Raw genomic sequence first — 23,834 nt, 5'->3', positions numbered from 1 at the left:
CTTCGGGCACTGCTTTTAAAACCGAGAGAGAGAAGAGCTGCGGTTTGCATTACAAAAACAAAAACACAACCCGAAAGTGGTGGGGGGGTGGGGGGGGGAAGAGGAAAGGAGAAAAAAAAAAAAAAAGGGGGAGTGAGGCGGCAAGCGGCAGCGTGCCCCCAGGCACTGCTGGGCAGACCTCCGCGGCGCAGCGAGCAGGCGGGGGCTGCCGCCCGCCTCCGCCCGGCTTTGTCTGCGCGTCCCCGGCCCGGCGGCGCGGAGGCACCGCGGGGCGCCGCGCACCCTGCGCGCCCCGGAGCACCGTGAGTAACGGCGGGGCGGGCATTGACAGTGGCGGGAGATGGCAACAGGGGGAGGAAAAGAGGGGGAAAAAAAGAAAAGAGAGAGAGAGAGAGAGAGAGAGAGGCGAATTGCGAAACAGAGCGCGGTTGTTCACTGGGCTGCTCTCCGGCTTGCGCGGAGTGCCGGGGATGCTGTCCGCCTCAGCGATCGGTGATAGAGCGCCGCGTAAAGCCGTTAATTTTGGCCGGGGTTCTGGATGCAGTTTGTCCGTGGGTCTGCTTGCTGTGCCCGGACAAGTTCGGGGGTCCTCCTGTGAGATTTCCCCAACACCGGTACGGATGGTTCCATGGCAATACGGGGACTTCACAGTCCTTCCTAAAAGTGACATGAGAGCGTGAGAGAAAAAGTAAATTTAAAAAAAAAAAAAAAAAAAAAAAAAAAGGAGGGGGAAGGAAGAATGCATGACAGAGATTTTTGACAGCGCTTTCTGAAGCAGGAAATCCTTTTGCCTAATGTGTTTGAATTTCCCAAATACTGAGGAAAACACAGAGCCCCCCCCACCTCCCCAGGAGAACTTTTTGAGATGACAGAATGAATGTCTGCAGTGCCGGAATACCCGATGCATGTCGATGTTTCATGGTGGCTCCGAGTTCAGAAGTAGGAAGGCAAAGAGCTGCAGAAGTGCAAAACTTGTGTTATGCTCTTGAGCGATGGGACCCACACAGCACTCCCTGGTCTGTATTTCTGTGAGTGTTTGGGGCAAACAGCAGTGAGGGCAGGACAGCCTTTGGCAGTGTAAGGGTTGTGCTGGAAAAGTTAAAGGTGTCAGTGTGTTTTATAGTGTTTTTCAGAAGGGTTGGAGGGATTTGGGTTTTGTGCTGGTCGTTTTGTTAGAAAAGTGCAAGCAGAAGAATTCACAGTTTTCAGAGGGTTAAAAAAAGTGTATTTCCCATAGTTTGCTTAAAGCAGAGAGAAATTCAGGAAAGCCGTGGAAACGTTCGGTGCATTGCTGAAAGTTTTGAACACTGGATAGCGCGTAGGGGGAATCTTATTTTCCATCCCATGCTGAGACAGTGCAGAGCATCTACCAGGGCACAGGCTGCTGGTCTGACATGTCAGCCAATGCCTCTTCGTGTGTACATGGAGCACACATGACATACTCCGGCCATACATCAGCACGTATGCACAGCTCACTTGACGCGCTGCTCACCGCTGGAGCGCTCCCAGGGCCTGCTCAGGGTGCAGCTCCCTTCCTGCAGCCCCTTGAGGTGACACAGCCGGAGCCACACTGCACCCTTGGAAGGAGAGCAGTGAGAAGAATGAGCGATCAATGGCAATAAGTATGAGATATTTCTCGGGAGCCAAAAAAAAAGTGTTGGAGGAGAGGAGAGGATTTTCTGAAATATCTGGTTATAATGGGAGTGTTGTCACGCTGCGGCACTTCGTCCTTAGCAGGGAGAGCTTGCTGTGCTTCCCAGCGCTTCATTCATAAGTGTGTGAGCTGAGCACACAGCCTGGCGCTTCCAGAAGAATTTAAACTAGCAATTAAAAATTAAATGGCTGTAATTATCTGCTTCTGTTTTAAGAAGTGCAATTTGTCTTTGAGTATCCAGCACAACAAACTCTACCTCTTCACTCTCAGCCCAGCAATAGGAGGGGAGGGCTGCTCCAGTTGTGTGTGTTGTCAGCAAGGTGCTGGTTTGTGGCCGGTTTGTGTTTGGGGTTTTGAGCTTTTTGGCTGCTGAAACCAGTATGTGTGTACATAGAGATCGCGGAGCATTTACAGGAGGAAAAGAGGGCTGTATGGGGATAGGTCTTCCTTCGCCCTCTGCTAAAAATGATTTTCTTTTTTCCTACAAGGGAATGGTCTGATTTGAAAATTTACATTGTCCATGAAATTTCTTTGTAGAAATGTGCTTTATGTGAAGGTGTGTGTGCTGGCAATGGTTCTGTGGGGTAAAGTCTTATTTTCACTTAAAAAATTTCTTTTCAGCTAGAAAAATGTTTTAAATTATAGCCATTAAAAAAAAAAAAATTGCTTCTAGCAAGTAAAAATAGTGTGGAAAACCTGTAATTTAGACAAGTACCTACATTTTATTTGCTCTGTGCTGCTGAAATTTAGAATCCCTTCCCATTTACAGTTTACTTTTCACAGAACATTATTAAGTTTTTGGCTTCGTACGCGATCTTCTGTCAGATGCTTTTGATTTGTAATTTAGCAAAGTATAATAAACATTGCAAAAGTCATGAATTTTCCTCCGCATCCTGAGCTCTGTGGTAGGGAAACTGTGATAAAATGTGTACCTTAAGTCTTGTTTGATGATCTCTCAAAGCAAGTTTGCCTTCTGGAAATAATTTCTGGGGTTGAAGAGCATGGTATTAACAGATTTAATGTGGCTATTCAATGGATTGGTGGAGTACTATGTGAGGTTTAACAAAATGAGAGAGACAAATTGAACATCAACAAAACCTCCATCTGCGAAGAATTATAAATTTAATTAGAAAAAAAGGCAAACTTAAAAGACCTCATTAACTAATCAGAATTCGATGTTCCTGATTTAAGATCCTTAAACGGATGAATTTGAAGCGGCTTTGCTATCCTCGTCCTTTCTCTCCCGCCGTGTGCCCACGTAGCGCAGCCCGCGCTCGAGAGAGAGATGTGAACGTTGCTTCCCGCAATCGAATTATCCGCAGCGCTATTTTTCATGCATTAAGCAGAATGTGCGTGTCATTTATCACGGGGGGCACTTGGAGCTGGGCAGAGCGCGGGGCAGGAGGCTGACTGACAGCTCCTTTTTCTTTGGCCGGTCGGGGAAGGCCGTCGCGGGGTTTCCGCACTTTTTGTTTGATATGTGAGTTATGTCACAGCGCTCCGCTTCTCCGCGAATCTGCTGGCCAAAGCAGGAGAATGCCTGAGAGCTGGCGAATGCCACCCAGAAATGTTTTCATTCTGTGAGCTCGTCATCCTAAGTGTGGTTCCTTTACTATGTTGTAATTGTGTCCTACGCATAAAAAACTGAAAGCATGTGAAGTGTAGCATTTTGTAAACTGTAACTAATTTCGCTCACATCTGTGTCTAATTGTTGTCTGCATTCGCATTCTTGAGAGTAGATTTATTTTTCCTGGACCACTCTGTGGATTCAGCTGACCAGCCTAAGTGAGGATTAGTTGTTTTAAAGTTATTTTGATTAAAGAGTCATTTTTAAATACAGTAACGTGCAACACATGGTTTAAATAATCCTTGAGACACAAAGGAATATATCCAAAGTATGTCTAATGAAAATGAAGATTGTGGATATGAACTTTCACAAATCATAGAGCGTAAGAGGATGTAGAAGGTATATATTAAGGTATATATTCAATTTGCTCTCAACGAACTGGGGTTTTTTCTTACCCTCTCCCATGAAACCTTAAATGAAATCTCTCTCACCATAAACAGATGTACATATTTAGAAGTGCACAGAAGTTTTGTTTTATTTTTAATTTGGGTCAGTGAAACAGGGAGGATTAAGTGCATTTTGGAGTTCAGTGAAGTATGAATAACCTGTAGGGCACTTAAGAAAATATCAGTTAATTAAAACATCCATTTGAAAAAGGAAGTTTTTTTCTATCATAAAAGGTACGTTTTAGAGGATCCTGTGCAAGAGGGAGTGAAGATAGCTCTGTAAACAAACTTAGTTCTCACCTATAATTTTTTCCAGGTGTTTAGAAGTAGCAGCAGAAATGTATCCTAAGGCTCTCTGCTGCGTAAAAGATTGCAAAAAGATTGCAAAAAGAGATCTTTCAGACAAAGTGCACAGTTCTGAATGTATCTGCTCGTCTTGTTTGATTTTGCAGGCAGCAATGTACTGAGAATCACATTATGCAGAACTATAAGTACACAGTTGTAAAGATATTGGTGTTTTCCATGCACTTTATTGCATGCTTCTTGCCATCATTTGTAATGTTTGGTGCTGCCCGACCGCCCCAACTGTTGTTTACTTTTGCTGGTAGTAATTCTGCCCGTGATTAAAAACAACAAAAAAACTATGGACACAGAAGTAGGATTTGCTTGGATGATTTTTATGGCACTTAAAATGCCTCATCTCACAGAGCCTCTGCTCTGTGATCAGTTAAGAGATGTCAGTTCAGGTTGAATGGAGGCGCATGAAAAAGTCTCAGTGCAGACACTGGGGCGGTCTCTACCTTTCCCAGTTCAGCCTTTGTGTGCTTTGGGTTAACAGCGGCCATCGGCGTCCCTCCACCTGAGCTTATCACCTGCTGACACTCCAAGCCGGCCACAGAGCAGCTCCTGTTAGCGTGTTCTCCTTTTAGGATATGAAAATCTATTACTCACCTAGTTATACAAGGAGTTGTTTTATTAAACTGGAAAATTATTGCTGGCTTCCCATTGGAACCAAATTCCTCTTTTGATGAGTGAGCTCAGAGGTAAACGTTGCAGCTTCCTACCATTTGTTTAGCCAGAAGTGCTCTTTTAAGTCATTTTATCAGAAATCTCATTAGAGAGGAGAATTTTTACGAGTAAGACCTTGTGCAGTGCCGTGTGCTCTATTTTAATTTGCCGTGTTTGGAGATGGGCTTGTTTTGGGGAGGGTCGTGTAATGCTATTGTTGAGGTACTGGAAATTTGTACAACAGGCAGATCTCCTTGGAAAGGACAACATGTAGCGCCAGCCTTGCCTTGCCCCTCGCATGTGGGGTGAGGTGGCTCCCAGGAGGACGGCTGGGTGGCGGAGAGCCGAGGGAGAGGACAGCCAAGGCGAGGAGGGCAAGATGCTGCCAAGATTGGAGGGTTGGGAGGGAGAGGGTCGTGGGGCGGTGGTGGGAAGAGGCGAGCGTTACGGAGGTGCGAGGGGCTCAGGGGGAGCGCTTCCACTGCCACCATTGGGGTCCTGCCTTCAGCGGGGCGTGCGGCAGCGGGGCCAGGGAGGAGGGAGCCCCTCTGCAGCTGTCACGGGCCCCTGATGAATCACTGTCCCGGCACTTGGCCGCCGTCCCTGCGCGAGGAGGAGGGAGAGGGACCTGCGAGGAAACAACAGGCGAGCCTTCAATTTAAAGACAATATGTCTTTCACCGGCACCGTGCCCTCCTCCTCTCCGTTTTGGTTTAAAGGACAGAATCGTCATCCGCGGTGATGATCTTTTGTTTAAATTAAGGCCTCACATGAAAGCGGAGTAATAGAGGCTTCTGTTTGTCTCCCTGGTTCACAGGTGCAGAAGTCCCAAACCAGTTCAGATGTTGCTGTTTCCTCCAGTTGCAGGTAAGGATATGATTGAAAATTGCTATTTTTCTGCAAGCTTTTTTCCTTCCCTCTCCTCCCCTTCCTCACGTGATAAGTAAATAATTATCCCTGTTTTCCACATGAAGCTGATCAATAAGCGCGAGAGCTTTGTTTCTATATGTGTGCCCCAAAGTCTGTCAGCTGCAGGCACGTATTTTCACCAAATCATTTTACCTTGTACTGGATAGTGGCTTGGTTAACTCATTGTGGGACTGTCCTTTTTTTTTTTTCTGTGTACTTGATTTTAAGCAATAAAATATAAAATGGAGGGTTTGTGTTCAGAACTTGTGGTAAAATCTCAGTCAAAATGTGGAAGCTTCATGGCAGAAATGGCACTTATGTTTGTTTATACCATTGCTGTGGAGGGATTGTTTTTTATAATTTTAATAAGGTCTCTGTAAGAGCCCAAGCATTTATTTTAAGGAGAAAAGTTACTGCCTGAAGTGCCTTGGAGTGATAATATTTCTGCTGAGGGCATTTACTTGTGTTAAGTATGTCAAATACCATCATCAAAATTTTGGGGTATAAAGCAATGAATAAGGGGCACTGAATTTCCAAGTTTTCCAACATATACGGTGGTATATATCATGGTGGTGATGATTCTTGTTCTTTTTATATAAGGCTGTTAACAGCACAAATCAGACATACTCAGCTGCTTGAGTACTCTGTAAATGTTCAAGTTTTACATTGAATCTGAATTGCTCTCTTATTATTTTGACTAAACGACAGCTGCTGAGATACTGCAGAGTGCTAAGGCATACTGACACATGTATGGATTCACTGTATGTTGGTCATATCCCTTTCCAATTGGGTACGCTTTATGTAATCCACAAAGCAAACAAGTGAGCAGACATAATACTGTTTTAATGCTGCATTTGTTTCAGCGGAAACAGAGGAACAATTAAGTAGTTTGCCAGAGTAAACACATACATCAGGAATATCTCATTCCCTGTCAGTAGATGATGGGTTTCAACAATTGCTACAAGTATTTTATTTGGTTTAGAGGCCCATTATATTGCCACTAAGTGGTAAATCTTGAAAAAGCACAGTGTTAATTGGTTGTTAAGAGAATATATGTCTTCATATAGTGGGGATTCTGTCTTTATACGTATCTTTAAAATACAAGGGGACGTGAGTGTTTCAAGTGTGGTACTTCAAATCTAAATTTTATTCTTTTAAGCCACAGAAATAATGCAATCACTAGTTGTGTGTAGCATGATAGAAGTTTGAAATTAGAAAAAATCCCACTGGAAGAAGCTGTTCATTTTTTGCTACTTAAGTTGAGGATTTTGATTCATAGCGGGCTGCACATTGTATCAGTAACTCCTATGTAATCTCTGTTGAATGTGTCACTAAAACTGGCTGCATCTTGCTTTCAGGTCTATGGAAATGCAGGATCTAGCCAGCCCACACAGCCGACTAAGTGGTAGTAGTGAATCCCCCAGTGGTCCAAAGCTTGATAACTCTCATATAAATACCAATTCCATGACACCCAATGGCACAGAAGGTGAGCTACCATTGTTTTAGTATTCAGTTGCTTGTTTCTTCTCCTTGTTGCATCAGTCCTCTTACAGTCAGTAGGATATGTAGAGGAAGAGGTTTTACTGTGTGAAGTGCTATATGTTTCTATATCGCAGCGCATGAATCTTATGATCAGTATTTTATCAGCAGTTATTATTATCAAGTTTCAGCAACAGCTTTCTTTCCAGTTTTATGTTCCTTTCGGGTCGTTTGAATGGACTGAGCAGGTAGTGTGTGCAGAGCTTAGAAAAACATCCAAAGAACCCGAAAGGCTGGTTTAGTAATGAGGAGAGAGGAAGTGTTTACAGTGGTCAAACCACAAAATGCAGTCTTTCAGTTGTTCTCCCCATTTGAGTATTTCGTTATGTTCGCTCTTTTTGCAAGCTCCTAAGGCTATGGAAGTTTTGTCAAATAGACTAATGAAACGGAGTGTTGAAATTTCCTAGGGCTAGCTTGCTGCTCTGACAAAGTAGCCAAAATTCAAACAGGTGTAATAATTGAACGGGGTAAGCTGATACCTAATTTTCAAGCAGCAATCAGGCAGTTGATAAGTTATGTTTGTTCTCAGTAGAATACTAACAGCAGAACAGCCAAACTGCTTTGCCAGTAATTATGTATAATGAAGTACAGAAGGATTTATATAAGTTGTGAAAATACTCTTTGTATGCATTTATATGCATTTATATGGCAATGGTAAGGAGGAACATAAATGATGTTTGGCTAATTTTGTGGGCAGAGTTTTTAATGCATTTCTGAAAATTATAGTCATGCATCCTTATATGAAACTTTTTAATAAAAATTTAAGGTTAAATAAGTATTGTAGCAAAGAAATGCCTTTTTAAATTTGTTTCCTAAAAATTGAGTCATGTTAGTGCTGTCAGACTGTGGAAGTTTATGGATGTGAATTGCATATTTCCAGAAAAGGCACATGTCAGTCAAACAGATGTTGTTCCCCCTCAATTCCCCAAACATCTCTGTTATTCATTCTAATTGGAGTCCTCAGTAGTGGAGAAGGTTTATGGGTTATCAGATTAACAGGCTTTTGTGCTGGAGTTGTGTGTAATTTACTTTTTACTATTGCAGTAAAAGTATTGCTGAAATCAAATTTTAAGCCATTAAAAACAACAACTAAGAAGGTTTTTTAAAAGAATAAATAATGCACTTAATGTGTTAAGTAGGTTAAGCAGAAGAATATTTTGTGTGAAACTAGATGGTCATTGTGGTTCTTTCTTATGATTCTATGAGTCGCCCTTGCTTTTAATACCAAGCTTCTCCTTATTTTTATTTTTATTTTTTTACCATATTATCATGTATATACCAGTTTTGGTACATGATAAAGTAGCTCAACCCTTTGAAATTAAAGCCACTCTTACTTGCTAAAGCCTCAGCAGTAAACTTGCACCTTCTGCTTAATTTGTGGAGTTTCCAGTAGCAAAAAAAATAAAAAATAAAAAATAAAATAAAATAAAAAAATGACGTGCTCCTTGAAACACAGAGAGGCACCTGCTCTGTGGCTGGACTTTTTATTCCAAATAGCTGTTGAGTGCAGAAATACACTCTGAAAAATTAGGTGCCCAGTAGCGCTTTGTTAGGAAATTAGTTAGATATTTTATCTATTCATATGTTGACTTCATGTAGAAGCTAATTCTGAAAATTATATCCCAGTTTTCCAGTAGGTGTTGGAGTTTACTAAGTAAATTAGAGCCCAGTAACTTCATTTGTTCCGATGTTGGAATTTTAAAGCCCAGGCTTGTTCATTTGGGGGGGAGTTCTACCAGCAAAGCTAAAGCATGAAATACATGTTTACCTTCTGAGACAAAGCCAACTGCTTTTTTTTTTTGTTTGTTTGCCATTTTCCTCCAGGTGACATGACTCTCCTCAGCACTGCAGACTGGTTGCTCAGTGCTAGCACACAGACCGCTGCAGGTTTGTGAGCTGTGGTGGCCACACCAGGAGTGTGCAGTCAGCATGCGTTGTGAGATGTTGTCCAGAAAGTGTCCTGAGAAGTAGCTTGTTCGTGGGGATTTGGGTCAGAATGTTCCAAATTATAAAGTTCCTGTCTCTGATTGCTCTTAAGTGACACAATAATGAAAAATTTCAGAAAGAAATTTAATCAAATTGTTTATTTTTGAATCAGATGTGTATCAAGAGACAAAATTTGTGAGTGAGGTGGATGCCTAAGAATTTGAAGGTGGAATTTTGCTGTTAATCAGTTTTATCTTGAGAAAATGTTTGGTTTGGGTTCTTTGAGCTGCTACACAAGCTTAAGAAAAAATTGAGTGAATGCAGCCAGGGTTTCTTACTTTTTATTATTATTATTATTTATTTATTTTTAATGAAAGATGACATAAGATGAATTTTTCTCAGATCCTTCAAGCAGAACCCTGGAAAAGAAACGACAAACTATAGGGATGTAGCCCTATGGGCTTGCCAAGCATCTTTTTACAATGCTGCCGTGTGGTTTGCTTCTTTGATGCACATGGAGTGAAGGTGTAGGTTGCTGAAGGTTCACATGTTGAATACAGTATATGTAACCAGTTTTTTATATACTACAAACTCATTCTTGCTCTCCTTCTCTGGCACAAAGGAAGATTAGGTGAGTGAGAAGCAGGGCCTCCAGCTATTTGCATGTTACAAACGTGTTGTAAAGATATGTTAAATTTGATTTGACTGTGGGTGTGATTTAGGCTGGTTTCCATACCCCAAAGTGCAGGATATGTTCTATAGATCAGGAAAACAAAAAGCAAACACAAAAAAAATGTCCCAAAGTGAAATGGCCCCGTTTCAAACAAACGTTCTTTAATTCCTCTAAGGCACATTTTCAGACTTGTCTCTCATTGATGTTGTTCTACAAGAGGATGTGGTTGGAAGATAGCTCACTGTTATGAGCTAATATTTTTAGCTTCACACTTGGTGGTAAATTTTCAAAGCACTGAATGAGGATTTACTTCTGTGATTGAATCTGAATTTATTCTCTGAGTGCCGCTTTTATATCACAGCTCCTTGTGTGCTTAATTTCTCATTGGTATAACAAAATTGCTGTGGTACAGTACCGACCTGGTAGTGTGTGGCCAAGAGTCACTGCAGGATATTATTTATTTATTTGTTTTGTGAATGCCGTATAATTCATTCTATCTGAAGGTTTTTAAACAAGTCAGGTTTACAAGTCTTTACTTTAGATATCAATTCCTCATCAGGCACACTTTAGAATATGGTGCATTCTGTAAATCACACACTATTCATTTAAGTTAGTTGCAGATTGTGAGATGATCTTCTTAACTCTGGATATATACATGCCGAGGAGAAAATAAATCCCTTACTATCTTAAGTAAAAAAAGCCATAAGTAGTAATGAGTAGATTTGCCAGTGCTTGGCTGGGATGTTTTTTATCTCTTTTTCTCTGGGCTGGTTCAGGCAGCATGGTTTTCAAACCAGTGGCAGGGTGGTAAGAAGGATATTATGGATCCTAACCAGGCACAAATTTCTCAGTACAAAAGCAGGAGAGTAACAGTAAAATGTTTGGTGAAGGGTACTCAGCAGAAGCAGTCCTGGCCTGTCACCGTGGATCTTGATGATATAAATAATGCAGTATTTGGGTTTTCCATGATCTTCCTAATTGTTTTTCCACAAAATACCCTCTGTCATAGGGAAGAGCAGACACTTGACACTATTAAAAGTTCGGCCCTGCATGACTTGACTGAGAAAATCTGTGACAAAGTAGAGAATTGTGGTAGGGCTCAAAACGTCTGTAGTCAGAGCTTATTGCTAGACTTGCTTCATCAGGAAATTGCTGAAGAAGATTGATACTGAGGGACTCAGAGACACTAGCAAGAAAAAACACAGAAAAACCTGCCATTAGTTATTTTTATCAAATAGCTAGTGGTTATTTAAATAATAGTGTCCACTTGGATGAAGGGGACAGGCTGAGAGTAACATGGAAATTTGTAGGGATTTGCAAAACTCTTTTCTGCAGTGGACAACTGAATCTAGTTCCTACCTACAGTAATATTTACTTTTATCTTAAGAATGTAATCAGTTCTGATGGATTACACATAGAAGCCTCTGTTCCATTATGAAGCTGTTTTACGCAACTGGATGGAAAAAAATAAATGAAGATTGGGAGAAGGAGCCCTGGTTTGCCAAGCAACTAGACATCATTCACACTGTGACTATGGAGCTGCTTCTGCCCTCATTTCTGACTGTTCAGGAGGAAGAAAAGGAATTTTATATCAAATGGGAGGGGGAAATGGCTAACAAATTGAAGATCAGATTTTCAAAGATACATAAGAAGGGAGCCTTCAAAGGGAATTGGATGTCAAAATTCGGTTGGAAAAAAAGGAGTTTTGCTCTTAAAGTACCTGCTGCAACATGAGATTGAGACTCCACGCAAAGACATTCAAAGCTCCCTGCTATGTAACTATCGGACGACTGGCTATTAGAAATGTTGTCTTAGGTCTAAGTGAATGGAAATCCGTCTCAGTGGTTTCAGAAGCAGGGAATAGTATGATTGCTGGCTAGTTGCAGTATTATTGAATGGAGAAAAATGTTTTTCACCATTTTCTTAACTTATGATGTAGTAAAATTTTAAAACTGATAAAAGTTTTAGTTGAAATGGCACATACTGATGTAAATATGGCAGTAGTTTTTTTTAGATTTTTTTTTTTTAAAGAAAATATTACTCATCATTTTTTATACTGTAGGGTGCAAAGTTCTGGTGGGGGATGGCAATCAAACAAAATGATTGTCCTGTGGGAGATGCTTGGTTTCTGATATCCTATACCCTCATTTTTGGAGTTACTGCCAATTATATAAGCTGAAATTTTTGCATGTGTCTGTGATGAAAAGATAGATGGTATGAAACGTGTAAGTGTTGCAGTGCCACTGCATTTAGACATGATGAAATAATAGTCCTATAAAGGTGAATCTAATCTTTGCATTTCTGTGGAATGTTAGCATTATGAACTATTGATACCAACTTATTTACTGAGCCTTGGAAGAGCACAAGAGGACAGCTGTGTGTCCAGAGGAAAAGAACACAGCGGTCTTAGGCCTGTCAGACTGGTAGAAGTAACCTGGATGGCTCTAGGGGCTAATGATATTCTTTAACCTGCTGCCACTTCTTGAGGATAAAACCCAGATACGCGTCACATTCCCTGGTTTATGTGGAGGCAAGGGAGTGATTTGGACTACCTTCTCTTCCTTGCTCTTTACCTTTTTTTCTTGCTATTCTACACTGGCTTCCTTCCAGACTCTTTGTCTTATCTATGCTTTTGTTCCCTTGCTTCACCAGGAGTCCTCCCGTCTGTTCTGAGTGCTTGTAGCATAATGCTCTATTATTCCTCTTTCTTAGCTCTTTGGACAGGGAAACAATTTTTCTACTCCCTGGTTGGCTCCGGCCAATAAGTCCTGTGCAAATCTTGAGTGAAAAGGAGAGCAGCAAAAATAAATATTTGTGTATTTATTGTCTTTTCTGCATCTGTGTGCATCTTGTTTTGAAGGCTTCACCATAACACCCATAACATTTTCCTGAAAAAAAGAACCTTTTTTGAATGAAAGGGCTCTAGCAAAACTGGTTTCCAGATCCTTTTGAGGGTAATAAAATACTCTACTCCCCACCCCTCATCCAAAAAATAAAAGTGGGGGCACTTTAATTTTAATATAATTTCTTTATGCAAGTTTATTGTAAAAACATGCATAGCACATGTTCTGGACTGCAGAAAAGAGCATGGTGGTGTGAGAGCACCCTCTGAATGTGCTTGAAGGCCAAAGCCCCGCTAACAGGCTGAATTTGCACAGGTTGCAGGATGTCAGAAATCTGTCAAGACATTCACTGCTTCTCCAAAAACGATAATTGAACGCATCTACAATTGTGTGATTACACAGCTTTAGTTAGAAATATCATGTTTATGTTCATTAATACGGAAGAAAATCCATCCCTTTTTAACAGCAGTAGGACATCTGAGCCTAGTTTCACACCTTAATAGGGTAGTGCTTGAAAAGCATTTGTAACTTAAAAGACCTGTGATGCTACAGATGATTTAGCATTTCTATTTGCATCTTGTAGCCCTGAGGGGTTTTGCTTATCATAGAAGATAAAGAAGCATGAAACTTGGTCACACTTCAGGGTTAGCCATCATCTGGCCCTTGGCCAGTGAGTGCAGAAACTTGGAGAGAAGTTCTTGTGCCACCTGGTTTGATTAGACAAGCTAGAAAGGTTCCTGCTTCTGCTGACAGGGGAGGAACACAAGCTACTGCTATCCCTCTTTGAGCAAATTTGACTTTAAGTCTTGCAGCCCTGGCTGAATTAGAAGATATTATTTCCCATCAATAAAAGGCCCTGTGTGCTTTGTCACTCTGCTTCTGTCTTTGTATTTTAGTTAAACATCTTGTACACCCAAATGACCAAAGAACCTTGATTTCTTTTGATACTTCCCTTGAAGCCCTACGTGTTGAAAAGATAGATGAAGATGGTCTTCTTTGCCATAAATGGCTGTAATTGTAACATCATGTGGTCATTACATCTGTCTTTGATTAAAGAGTTCAGATATTTTGCACACACCATGCGAATTGCTACTAGGGTAGGGGAGTTTCAATGGCCAGATTCCCAGTGGAGGATTCAAGAAGGAAAAAAAAGAAAAGAAAAAAGAAATAGGTCATAATATCTCTGAAAGGATTGTTTCTAGATAATATGCTACTTTCACTATCTGACCTGGGACAGGGCAGGAAGTACAATCGTTTGATATGAATTGATGTGTGAGTGTTAAAGGATAAGAACGTTAGGTTTAGATGGTGTCATCTCCTAAATGTAGTAAATGGAACAATTTTAACTCACAGCTGTGCTTCTCAGATTAATAGTTGGGTTAAATCTTGATTAGCAGCTACAAACGCTATCAAACCGTACAAAATTTAACAAGAGTGAGAGATTCTGCACCTGAGATGAGCTGGCCCCAGATACATGTACAGATTAGTGAACAAGATGCTGGAGAGCAGAGTTGCAGACAGGGGTCTGGGGGTTCTGGTGACAGCAAGCTGTATCTGAGTCAGCACTGTGACATGGCAGCCAAAGGGCCAACTATACCCTGGGGTGCATCAGGCCCAGCACTGCCTGTTGGGTGGGGAGAGGGGTTGTCCTGCTCTGTTCTGTGCTGATGTGGCCTCACCTTGAGTACTGTGTGCAGATTTGAGTACCACAATAGTAGAGGGACATAAAACTTTTAGGAGGGCTGTGAAGATGTCTAGAGGGCAAGCTATGTGAGAAGTGCCTTGGATTACTCCGCCCAGGGCAGAAGAGGATGAGGAGAGGTCTCATGGCAGCTGCTGAACAGAGGGACAGTGCTGAGCTCTGCTCTCTGTGACAGCGATAAGGGCCCGAGGGAACAGCATGGAGTTGTGTCAGGGGAGGGGCAACTGGGTGTTAGGGACAGGTTCTGCACAATAGGGTGGTGGGCATGGAACGGACTGCACAGGGCAGTAGGAATGGCCCCAGGCAGCTGGAGCTGAAGGAGCAGTTGGACAGTGCTCTTAGTCATAGGGTTTAATTTTTGGGTGGTTCTCTATGGAGCCAGGGATTGGACTCGGTGACCCTTGTGGGTTCTTTTCAATTCAGTATGTTCTGTAATATTCTGATGAAAACTTGTCTCTACCCAGATGGTTTTGGTTTTGAGTTTTCTGTCTGATTTTGTACTGTAATGATGATGCCATTTTTTTTGTAAATCCAATGATTGTACTGCTAGATGGGTGGGTACAGTGAAGTTAAAGTTCTTTTGGTTGTAAAGTGCAATGTAAGAGAAATGCAAGGCCCTTGAGGAGCCATGCATGCAATGAAAGCCGTCTGTCAGTCACAGCCAGAATACCACACAAGTTTTCTAGACTTCAGATGTCAGAAGAGGGTAGAGCAGGAAACAGTCTGGGCTTGAATTAGAATGTGCTTCTTTGAGCAGGGACTTTCTCTGAAAACTGAACATAAATTTAGGCTGGAAATTACCTTGTAGTAATTATCATCTGGTAATTTCCAGACAAATGTGATTCAGGATGAGTCTTCAAATTTGAGAAGCAGCAGCAAAGTGGATCTATTAGGCTTCATGGTCAGGAGCTGATGATTTGATACTGTGACAAGAAGAGAATAATGTCCTGGATAGGAATTGATACAATTTCATAGACTCTTTGTAAGTAAGCTGTAACCTTGCTGTAACTGCTAAACCTCTTCACAGTTGCCAGATCCTTCAGTTTAGAATTTGAATGGTAAAAAATGTAATCAGTTTAGAGATTCAAAGTAAAATTTTTGTGCTGTTTTTAGTGACAAATAATTATCTTTGAGCTTTCAGGAGAGCTTCGGGCTTGTATTGGGCACAGAAAGGATGGCATCAAGCAAAATAATACATCAATAGTAATGGCTACATGAAATACTTAAGATAGAGCAGAGCAGTAACTGTAGTGAAAATTAATATCAGCATAGTATTTAGCTGCTACCGTTGTTTGAAAATGTCACATTCAGAGAAATCAAAATAGGGCTAGAAATTGTACTTACATATATGTCAGTAAACAAACCAACAGTCTCATTTACTTTGTTGAGACTGCTATACTTCATGAACATTGGGAGTTGTCAGCCAGGAGTTAGTTCACTCTGTCCACTTATCCATATAATGCAAAGAATATAACTTATAGTACAAGGGCTGCTCTAAAAGGAGTGCTTCCTATTTTATGGTGTTCCACGACATCAGAGGTGGGTGTTGGTGGTATGGTAGAGGTTGAGCCCTCCTGCCAATACCCTGTTACATTTTGTTGCTGTGTGACAGATGGCAGCAGAAGGGAAGTCTGACAAAATGATGTCCAACATGGAAACGTGTATGAAGAAATGGTGTGGAATTTAATTCCTTCATGTTGAAAAAATGGCACCCACTAATGCTTGCTGAACATTTCTGGAGACCAAGCAGTGGATGCAAGCACACTGAGGTGGTGGATGGTGTGTTTCAGCAGTGGCAAGACCAACAGTGGGTCACCTCCACTGATGCAGATAGCTACGAGTCTGCATGAAGGCTCTTGCTCATCGCTGGTGAAAATGCACAACTAATTATGGTGACTGTTGAAAAATAGTATTTTGTAGTTGAGAATTTGCTCTCCTAGATAGTGTTATTTTATTCTTAGTATCTGTTGCAGTTTCTGTGGAAATAAAGAGGGTCATTACATTTGAAGTGACTTATGTATTAATGCAGTCTTAAAACTGCAACGCTGCTTTACCGATGCAGATTTAATAGTTCAGTGACGTTTACAGTATTTCTGTTCTGGTTTAATATCTGTAATATTGCAGCTAACACACTATGCCTAGTTCAGTAAAGCAAGCCTTGGATGTATTTTAAATAATCAAATTATTTCAAAAAATATTTTAAAACCATATTTTTGCATGCTTAAAGGTGCAATCTTTGTAATATATCCATATGAATTTTGTGTTAAAAATGGCCAAATGTTAGGCTTCTAAATCCATCTTTAAAACAGCCAACATCACATTCCTTGAAGCAGTCTTTACTGTTTTGTATGCCGGTGACTTCATAACAAGCTGTCAGCTCAGAAAGTTGTTACATGGCAAATAAGTGAGCATAAGGGTGCTGGTCTGAATTTCTTTATTTCAGTGCGGGTCACAAACTGCTGTGTAGTCATTATCGACCACCTTCTGTAATAGGACTGACCAAACTGCACGTTGCACTTGCAATCTGTGAACAACCTAAGATGAAATATCTTGACAATCAATATGATGTTGGGTCAGCAGTTATGCTAGCTCAGAAATTTTATGCTTATTTTCTCAGGCTAGCATGTGTGTTATTGATTATCTGCTAGTCCTATTTTGTTTTCCTATTATTCAAGTCTGTTGTTTTCTTAGGTGGTTTCTTCTTATTTTTAGAATCCTATAAGTTACTAGAAAATGGAGGAAAAAATGCTTTCCATTGACATAGATTTTTAGAGTTCTCAGTATAAAACCAAATTCCTACCAGTTATTTTAAGTAACTGTTGATTTTATTATTTTTTTTCAGTAGATTAGGAATATATTTATACTTTAAATTCTTGTAGATGATTTAGATATTAGGAATAAATTCTTAACTGTGAGGGTGGTGAGACACTGCAACAGGTTGCCCACTGAGGTTGTGGGTGCCCCCTCTCTGGAAGTGTTCCAGGCCAGGCTGAATGGGGCTGTGAGAAATCTGGTCTAGTGGGAAGTGTCCCTGCCTATAGTAGAGGGTTGGAACTAGATGATTTTTAAGGTCCCTTCCATCCCAAATCATTCAGTGATTCAATCACTTATTACATGAGTGATTCTGCAGGTGTTAAAACTTAGTGGAAATTACTAAATCAAAGCCTGTCTCTGTAGTGCAAGTCTGATAATTCTGCACCCCTGAAAATTCTGTTTTGATAATGAAGCAGAAACAGGAACTCTTGTTCTGCTCTCTCTGGTCTCTGCCACAGTGGAGAATGCTGTTGGACATTATTGGAAAGGCATATTTACAATGTGTTCAGTCTAAATGAGGCAATATTCCCACACAGGTGCTGTCCCACAAAAGCATAAGACATGGCAGAAATGATCTGGTCAGAGAAAAACACAGACAGCTGAAATCCAGAGTGTGCATGCAGTACATGCTGCGTGGCCATACCTGTACCCTGCCAGATCTGTGCCTCTTGGGCAGCTCTGTGCATCCTCCAAACAGATGCAAGTTGATGAAGCACTTCTGGGACAGAATAGCAGACTTGTGACCTTGGGAAACCTCTCACAGTTCTCTTCCCCTTGGCTGTGGGGGGAAATGTGCTCTTTTTGCAGGTCATGTTTTGTCTTGAGCAAATGAGTGGCCTTCCTTTACTGTGAGAGTCCATGCAGTAAACATTTCTGACTGGTAAAACCCTGGTTGTTTTGTCTCAGTTTTTTTTGTATAGTGAGCTTTAATCCTCTTGAAATGGTTTTAAGCTCAGACAGAAGAAAATACACTGACATTTACAGCCATGTTAGTTAAAATGCTTGGGGAATTAAGGCTTTTTCAGTTCCTACCCTTTTTATTCAGTTCCCAACTAGCACCAGCAACAAAGGTCTGTGCAAGGTCATGGCTATTCTTAAAGAAGACCTGATAGGGCTAATTTATTATGACCCTACAAATAGGTATCTGGGAACAATGTGAACATCCTTTCTTCACTCATTTTTCATATATTTGAGAGAGGAGACAGTTGTGATGTAGAATTTGAGAGCATCTCAGTCAGCAAATAGAATTGGCCCCCGTGTATGAAATCCACGCTTTCTTCATTTCTTTTTTCCTTTCCTATATCTTCAAAAGTAGTGTACTTACTAAATGACGTTCAGTTATAAACACTGTCACACCAAGTCAAAGACAGAAATCCCATTTTCAGGAGGTCTTCCTCAAAATGTTGTGTTTTTTTTACAAGGTTCTGAATACAAGAAGAGTGGCCAGTGGTGCATGTGAAGCAGGCTTTTAAACCAGTGACAGGAGAGGCAGGTGCATCCACTTAGGAAGAAAATATCCTGGAAAACGTTATTTAGGACAAACGGTGCCAAATATGTGTCTCATTGTTGCCCTTAGATTGTTAGTTTGCAGTGAGCCAAACTTACTGAAAAGAATTATGTTTTATAAGAAGTAGAAGAATTCTTCCTCTGATAGAGGAGCTTGGAGAAATCAGATACTGAAGTTTTCCATCCTTTCAGCCCAAGTTAGGCTGTTCTGTCTCATCATTCTTTCTTTTCCTCCTCCACAGCTGTCAGCAATTGAGAAAAGCATGTTTTATTGTTATCTCCAAAGATATAATTGGATTATGGAAATTAGATGAGGAACACTTGCAAGGTTTGGAGAAAGTTGGAGTAATCTATAAAGAATTATATTAGCCAGACAGTAAAATGTTGTAATGAACTTCTAGAAAAAAAACAAGAGATAACGTAGTTTCAATTCTTGATATCTAAATGACAAACCTTGTCTCGTATTATGTAGTAGTTTCCAGCAAATGCCTTTGGGTACACACTTCCAACATTTTGTTGCATCTGTCTATTAGATTTTCAGTATTTAAGTGTGAAATGGGTGTCAGACATGTTATGTGTTGTATTTCTGAGAGATACTCCAACATTAGCACTGTGGTTTGGATGATGAGTGCATCCTCTTCAAAAGAACCTCTTGGCCACCACTTCTTACTACAGCTCATGTCCCTTTCTGGAGAGTTCTTGGACTCCACCCCTTTAGAAAAAGGTGTTCTGTAGAGTGCAGCCAGTGTGATCCATCTGCATCTGGGCCCTTGGTCCTCGGAAAAGCCTATACTTGCATGAAGTAATCCCTCTTAAATGCCTAAGTTGTGATACTGGACCCTTCTCACCAATTGTTTTACTTTGTTAGACTGTTAATGTAGATGCGGCAGAATTCTGTTTATAGTGATCTCTGAGTTAGCGTGTGCAAACAAAACATCCTGTGTGAGGGAGAAAAGGAAATAGTTGTTGATTAATAAAAGCTCGAGAGATCACATGTAAATCCTTTGGAAGAGATCAAGTGTAGGAAGTAGCCATGTGAAAATAAGGATTTTGTTTGGCAGGGAAAGAAAAGGTCCTTCATCAGAAGGGGAAGGTTCCACTCCCTCGCTCCCTGGCAACCTTGCACCCAAAGGGCATCTGCTAATGATGGCTGCAATTCCTAGACAGAGAGAGAGACATACAAGTTCGCACAAGTGGTTTTATGATTCAGATAGAACAGAGTTTATCTTGCTTTTTGTGGATTTATTTTCTGCAGTAGTACTTAACTGCCTCCCTGGAAGGTGAGATGATAGGCACCAGCTCTGGTGTGTGGGAAGCAGTGACTATGTCAACAGGAGCAAAAACAGTGAGATGTTAGTAGTAAGGTCAGCTCTGACGTTTAGTGAAACCTCAGGTGCTTTTGATGTGCTTGTAATTCCAAAAGCTAGGAATGTCGAATGGGTTTGAGAGGTTGCTGTGCTGATGTGATAACTTTCTGGGAGCGGGCACTGTGCCTGTCTACATTCGCACCAGGTCAGCCCTGCTGTAGATCTATGTATTGGAATGCCATCAGCACTGAGATAGCACTGTGCTAACACCAAGGGAAATATGCTTATTCTCCTGAGGCTTTATTGAAAACCATGAATCCAAATGTGAATATGGAGTGGCAAGAGGGTATCTCTCACCTTCTCGTTCTTTCTTGTTCTCTGACAGCCACTTTGGGTCTGGAGCACAAAGGGAATAAAATGTAAAGCATTCCATAAAGTATATTTCTGCTCTTTGTGCATTCAAGTTTTCTGACTATTAAATTGGTTTCCATTTTGCAAGGACAAATTCACCATGAGGAAAGTGTTTTGCTTTATTGGAAGTTCTCATTTTTCTTCTGAAAAGTGGTTTGGATGGAAAAAATTTGGAACAGCCCTCAGAGAACCCAATTTAAAAATTATTTCCTTTTTTTTGGTCTTATCCAAATTGCTGTCTTTCAAGCCTGTAAATGACTGTATGATCTGATCTAAATGCGGACCCTTATTGTTGGGTCTGCAGGATTAAGAGGAGTCAGGACAGGTGCAGAGAGTTGCATGGGGACTTCTGGATTATTACAGTAGTTCTTATTCCTTGCAGACAGAAATAACCCTTGTGGTCATTTTATATGAATGTGCAAATCATAGCTACCAGTACTTTGCATTGTTTGTATACACAAATGCACAACATGCAAATTATTGGTAACCATGATTTAATACTTTTGGGTAGATTTCTGTTTCATTGGATTTGTGACTGTAGTGAATGTGTGTGCATGTGTGTGCAAGAATATTAGGCGCATATAGAATATATTTTATTTATATTTCTATAGTTAAAACAGAACCAATGAGCAGCAGTGAGATTGCTACTACTACTACTACCACAGACGGGTCTTTAGACAATTTCTCAGGATCAGGTAAGGAACAAACAAAGGCTTAAGCTCAGCAATTTTTCATTCGCTATGTTCTTTCCCTATGCAATCTAAACCTTTGCATGGCTGCTGGAAAGTTTTTGTACACTTTGCAGCTGATTTCTGTTCATTTTATTCAGGCAGTATAAGGAAGTAGGAGCTTTCCTTAAGGAAGTAGCAATACAGCATCTCTTTGATTGATGTCCATTGGTGTCTTCACTAGGGAGCTGAGAAGCATTCTGGCCCAAAGGGATTACTTTTTTTAGTTTTCAGGGTGTAAATATACCTGCTTCTGTAATTTGTGATGTAACTGAGGGATGGGCAATTTTTAGTTTGTTTGTATTTATATTATCAAGGCATTCTTTTGTCAGTCTCTTAATCTTCCTCGAAGCCAAACCCTTCTTAGCTGCTACTACACAGGAGATAAAACACTGTGAGAAAATCCTAAAATGTTTGCACAATTTTGCATACCTATGGATTAACCCTGTTATTTCTAGCACATCATTTTTATAGTGCAAATCATATGAAAAAAGATCACAGAGTTACATTGGCAGAGTAGCAAAATCTACCGGCTCACCACCAGTTAGGATCTAAGTAGCCAGCCCTTTTTTTTGATCTTGCAGCACCTTCCATTTTCCATGCATGCTGCAGTTTATAAAAATATCGATCTTTAAAGGAAAAAAAAAAAAAAGGTTTCTAGAATATATTAAATATCTGATGGAAGGAAAGGTAGCGCATCTAATGGTGGCTCATTCATCTGTGGAGATCTGGCTCCAGGTGGGACTGTAACCACAGAAAAGGATAATATCAGGTGTGGAAGGAACAGAAAGAGATTCGCTGCTTTGCTCCACACTTCACAAGGGCTCTGAGAGCGTAAAGATGATGGATTTTTCCTGTAGTTGGCCAGGAAAGGGGTAGCTGGCAAAGGGTAATTATCCATGCCTTGTTTATTTCCAAGTACTTAGCAATAGGGCCTGTTGTTTCTCTAGTTGTCTGATTTTACAGTAGTCTCATAACCTGCAGCTGACCTCTTCCTGGCAAAGGCTTCAAAATCGACTTTGGGATGTGGAGAAGTGGCACCCAAATGGTAACCAGAGAGGGAAGCACTATCTGCCTAGTGCTTCTGCAGAGAGCTCCAGGAGCAGAGCACATGGGTGCATCTGGCATGCTCCCGACAGCACCCAAAACACCACAGGAGTTTCATGGGAATTGACAAAAATCTCTGCGTTAGCAGTGACCGGTCTGGGGGAACCCTGCAGGGCTGAGCTGCGGGAGGAGAAACTCACTTAAGCTTAAGTGTTTTCCTAAGACAATTTGCACATTGATCATGACGTCTTTGTGTAATAATGAGTGTTTTGAAGGTGTTGAGAGCATTTTAAAAAGCGGGCAACACGGGGTAAAAGAGAAGGAGGTGTAATATGGTAGTACATCCTTATGCGTTATTGAAATGATTTTTAAAAGGCACGTGCTCTGAAGCTGGCCATGTGTTTTCAATAGAGACGTGCATAAAGCTCCTTCATAAAATGTAGGTCTTAAAAATTCTAAAAGTTAATAAATGTTGTACTTGAGATAGCAGTAATCCTTTGAAAATATGAAGGAAAATGTTTCCAATAGGAAATAGATTGTTTGCATTGAAAATGTTGTCTGTGTGCAAGCAAAGAATAAACTATTGGTCAGGAGTTCTACAAAGGAGCATTTTAGTACTTGAAATTGTAATCAAGATTTTACTGTTACGCATTCCTGTGTAGTTGCTGATAAAATATTATTTTCTACCAAAGATATCGATGATATTTGAATTTAATTAAAATCTTGTTAATACTCTGAAATTCTATTAGGAAAAATAATATTTATCTTTGGTGTGTATATTTACACTTCTGTGTGCTTTCTTTTCTTCTTGGTGCAGCAATTGGAAGCAGTGGTTTCAGCCCAAGACAAACACACCAGTTCTCCCCACCACAGATTTACCCTTCCAAGTATGATATCTTTTAAAAATAATAATAGTAGTAGTAATAATAATAACTGAAAAAGGCAGATTTTAACCTCATTTAAAATAATAATTGGATCCATCTGTTAAGTCATAATTTAAACCACAGCAGCTTCTAGGAAAAAAAATATATTTCTTTAATGCTAAGAATGTATTTGAAAAATATTTGAAAAGTTCTTATTTTACTTATTCTTTTATTACTGATTTATTATTGCTGTTTTCTCTCTATCTTAGAGTTTCTTTTGCCTAGCGCAGCCTATGATTAAGTGTTAATGAAGGTAGCAGGATTATAATACGGCTAAAAATAAATACATGTACGTCAGTCTAATGCAGTCTGTCCTATTTTCTGTCATTTGTAATCAATAGCAGACCATACCCACATATTCTTCCCACCCCTTCTTCGCAAACGATGGCTGCATATGGGCAGACGCAGTTTACAACAGGGATGCAACAAGCTACAGCTTACGCCACCTACCCACAGCCCGGCCAGCCCTATGGAATCCCTTCATATGGTAAGAAACCACATTGCTGTGCTTTTATTCCCAAGGTGGACGTTTTTTTGAGCAAAATTACATGACTGGATCAGTGCTTAGTGGGACAGCCATGCTCTGAGCGCATCTCATGAAAGAGTGGTGATTTCCCTGTTGTGCAGCTTAATTTATGTTTAGGAGCTAAGAAGTTACTCAAGAGTATGTCTGTGTTTTGAGATCTAGGAGAGATTCATTAGGCTTTTAGTGGTGATATGAAAATACAACACTGAAGCAGGGAGATCTAGGGACTTCCATTACACAGGCACAGCTCCCGGTAACTTACTGAGGACCTGTGCTCTCCAGCAATGTAATAGGGGAAGCTGGTAA

At 40.6% G+C, this 23,834-nt stretch overlaps 1 protein-coding gene across 4 annotated transcripts in view; it reads left to right on the top strand.

Moving 5' to 3' along the window:
- Positions 1–23,834, top strand: part of EYA1 (EYA transcriptional coactivator and phosphatase 1) — an 88,454-nt gene that overhangs the window by 244 nt on the left and 64,376 nt on the right. The window contains exons 1-7 of one of the 4 annotated variants that reach the window (XM_042869986.1): positions 263–302; positions 5,492–5,541; positions 6,942–7,069; positions 8,947–9,009; positions 20,916–20,999; positions 22,897–22,966; positions 23,344–23,489. In XM_042869986.1, coding sequence (XP_042725920.1) covers positions 6,946–7,069; positions 8,947–9,009; positions 20,916–20,999; positions 22,897–22,966; positions 23,344–23,489 — 487 coding nt within the window. In that variant the 5' untranslated portion in view covers positions 263–302; positions 5,492–5,541; positions 6,942–6,945. Of the gene's footprint in view, positions 1–262; positions 303–1,537; positions 1,623–5,112; positions 5,128–5,491; positions 5,542–6,941; positions 7,070–8,946; positions 9,010–20,915; positions 21,000–22,896; positions 22,967–23,343; positions 23,490–23,834 lie in introns of those variants that run through there. The other 3 variants (XM_042869987.1, XM_042869990.1, XM_042869989.1) reach the window with 3 other exon arrangements.

The sequence above is a fragment of the Lagopus leucura genome, unplaced genomic scaffold, assembly GCF_019238085.1.
Source record: "Lagopus leucura isolate 7727_CA_CO unplaced genomic scaffold, USGS_WTPT01 Super-Scaffold_100002, whole genome shotgun sequence".
Lineage (NCBI taxonomy): Eukaryota > Metazoa > Chordata > Aves > Galliformes > Phasianidae > Lagopus > Lagopus leucura.
Note: the sequence above shows the minus strand (reverse complement) of the source record. Positions and strands in the feature narration are given on the sequence as shown.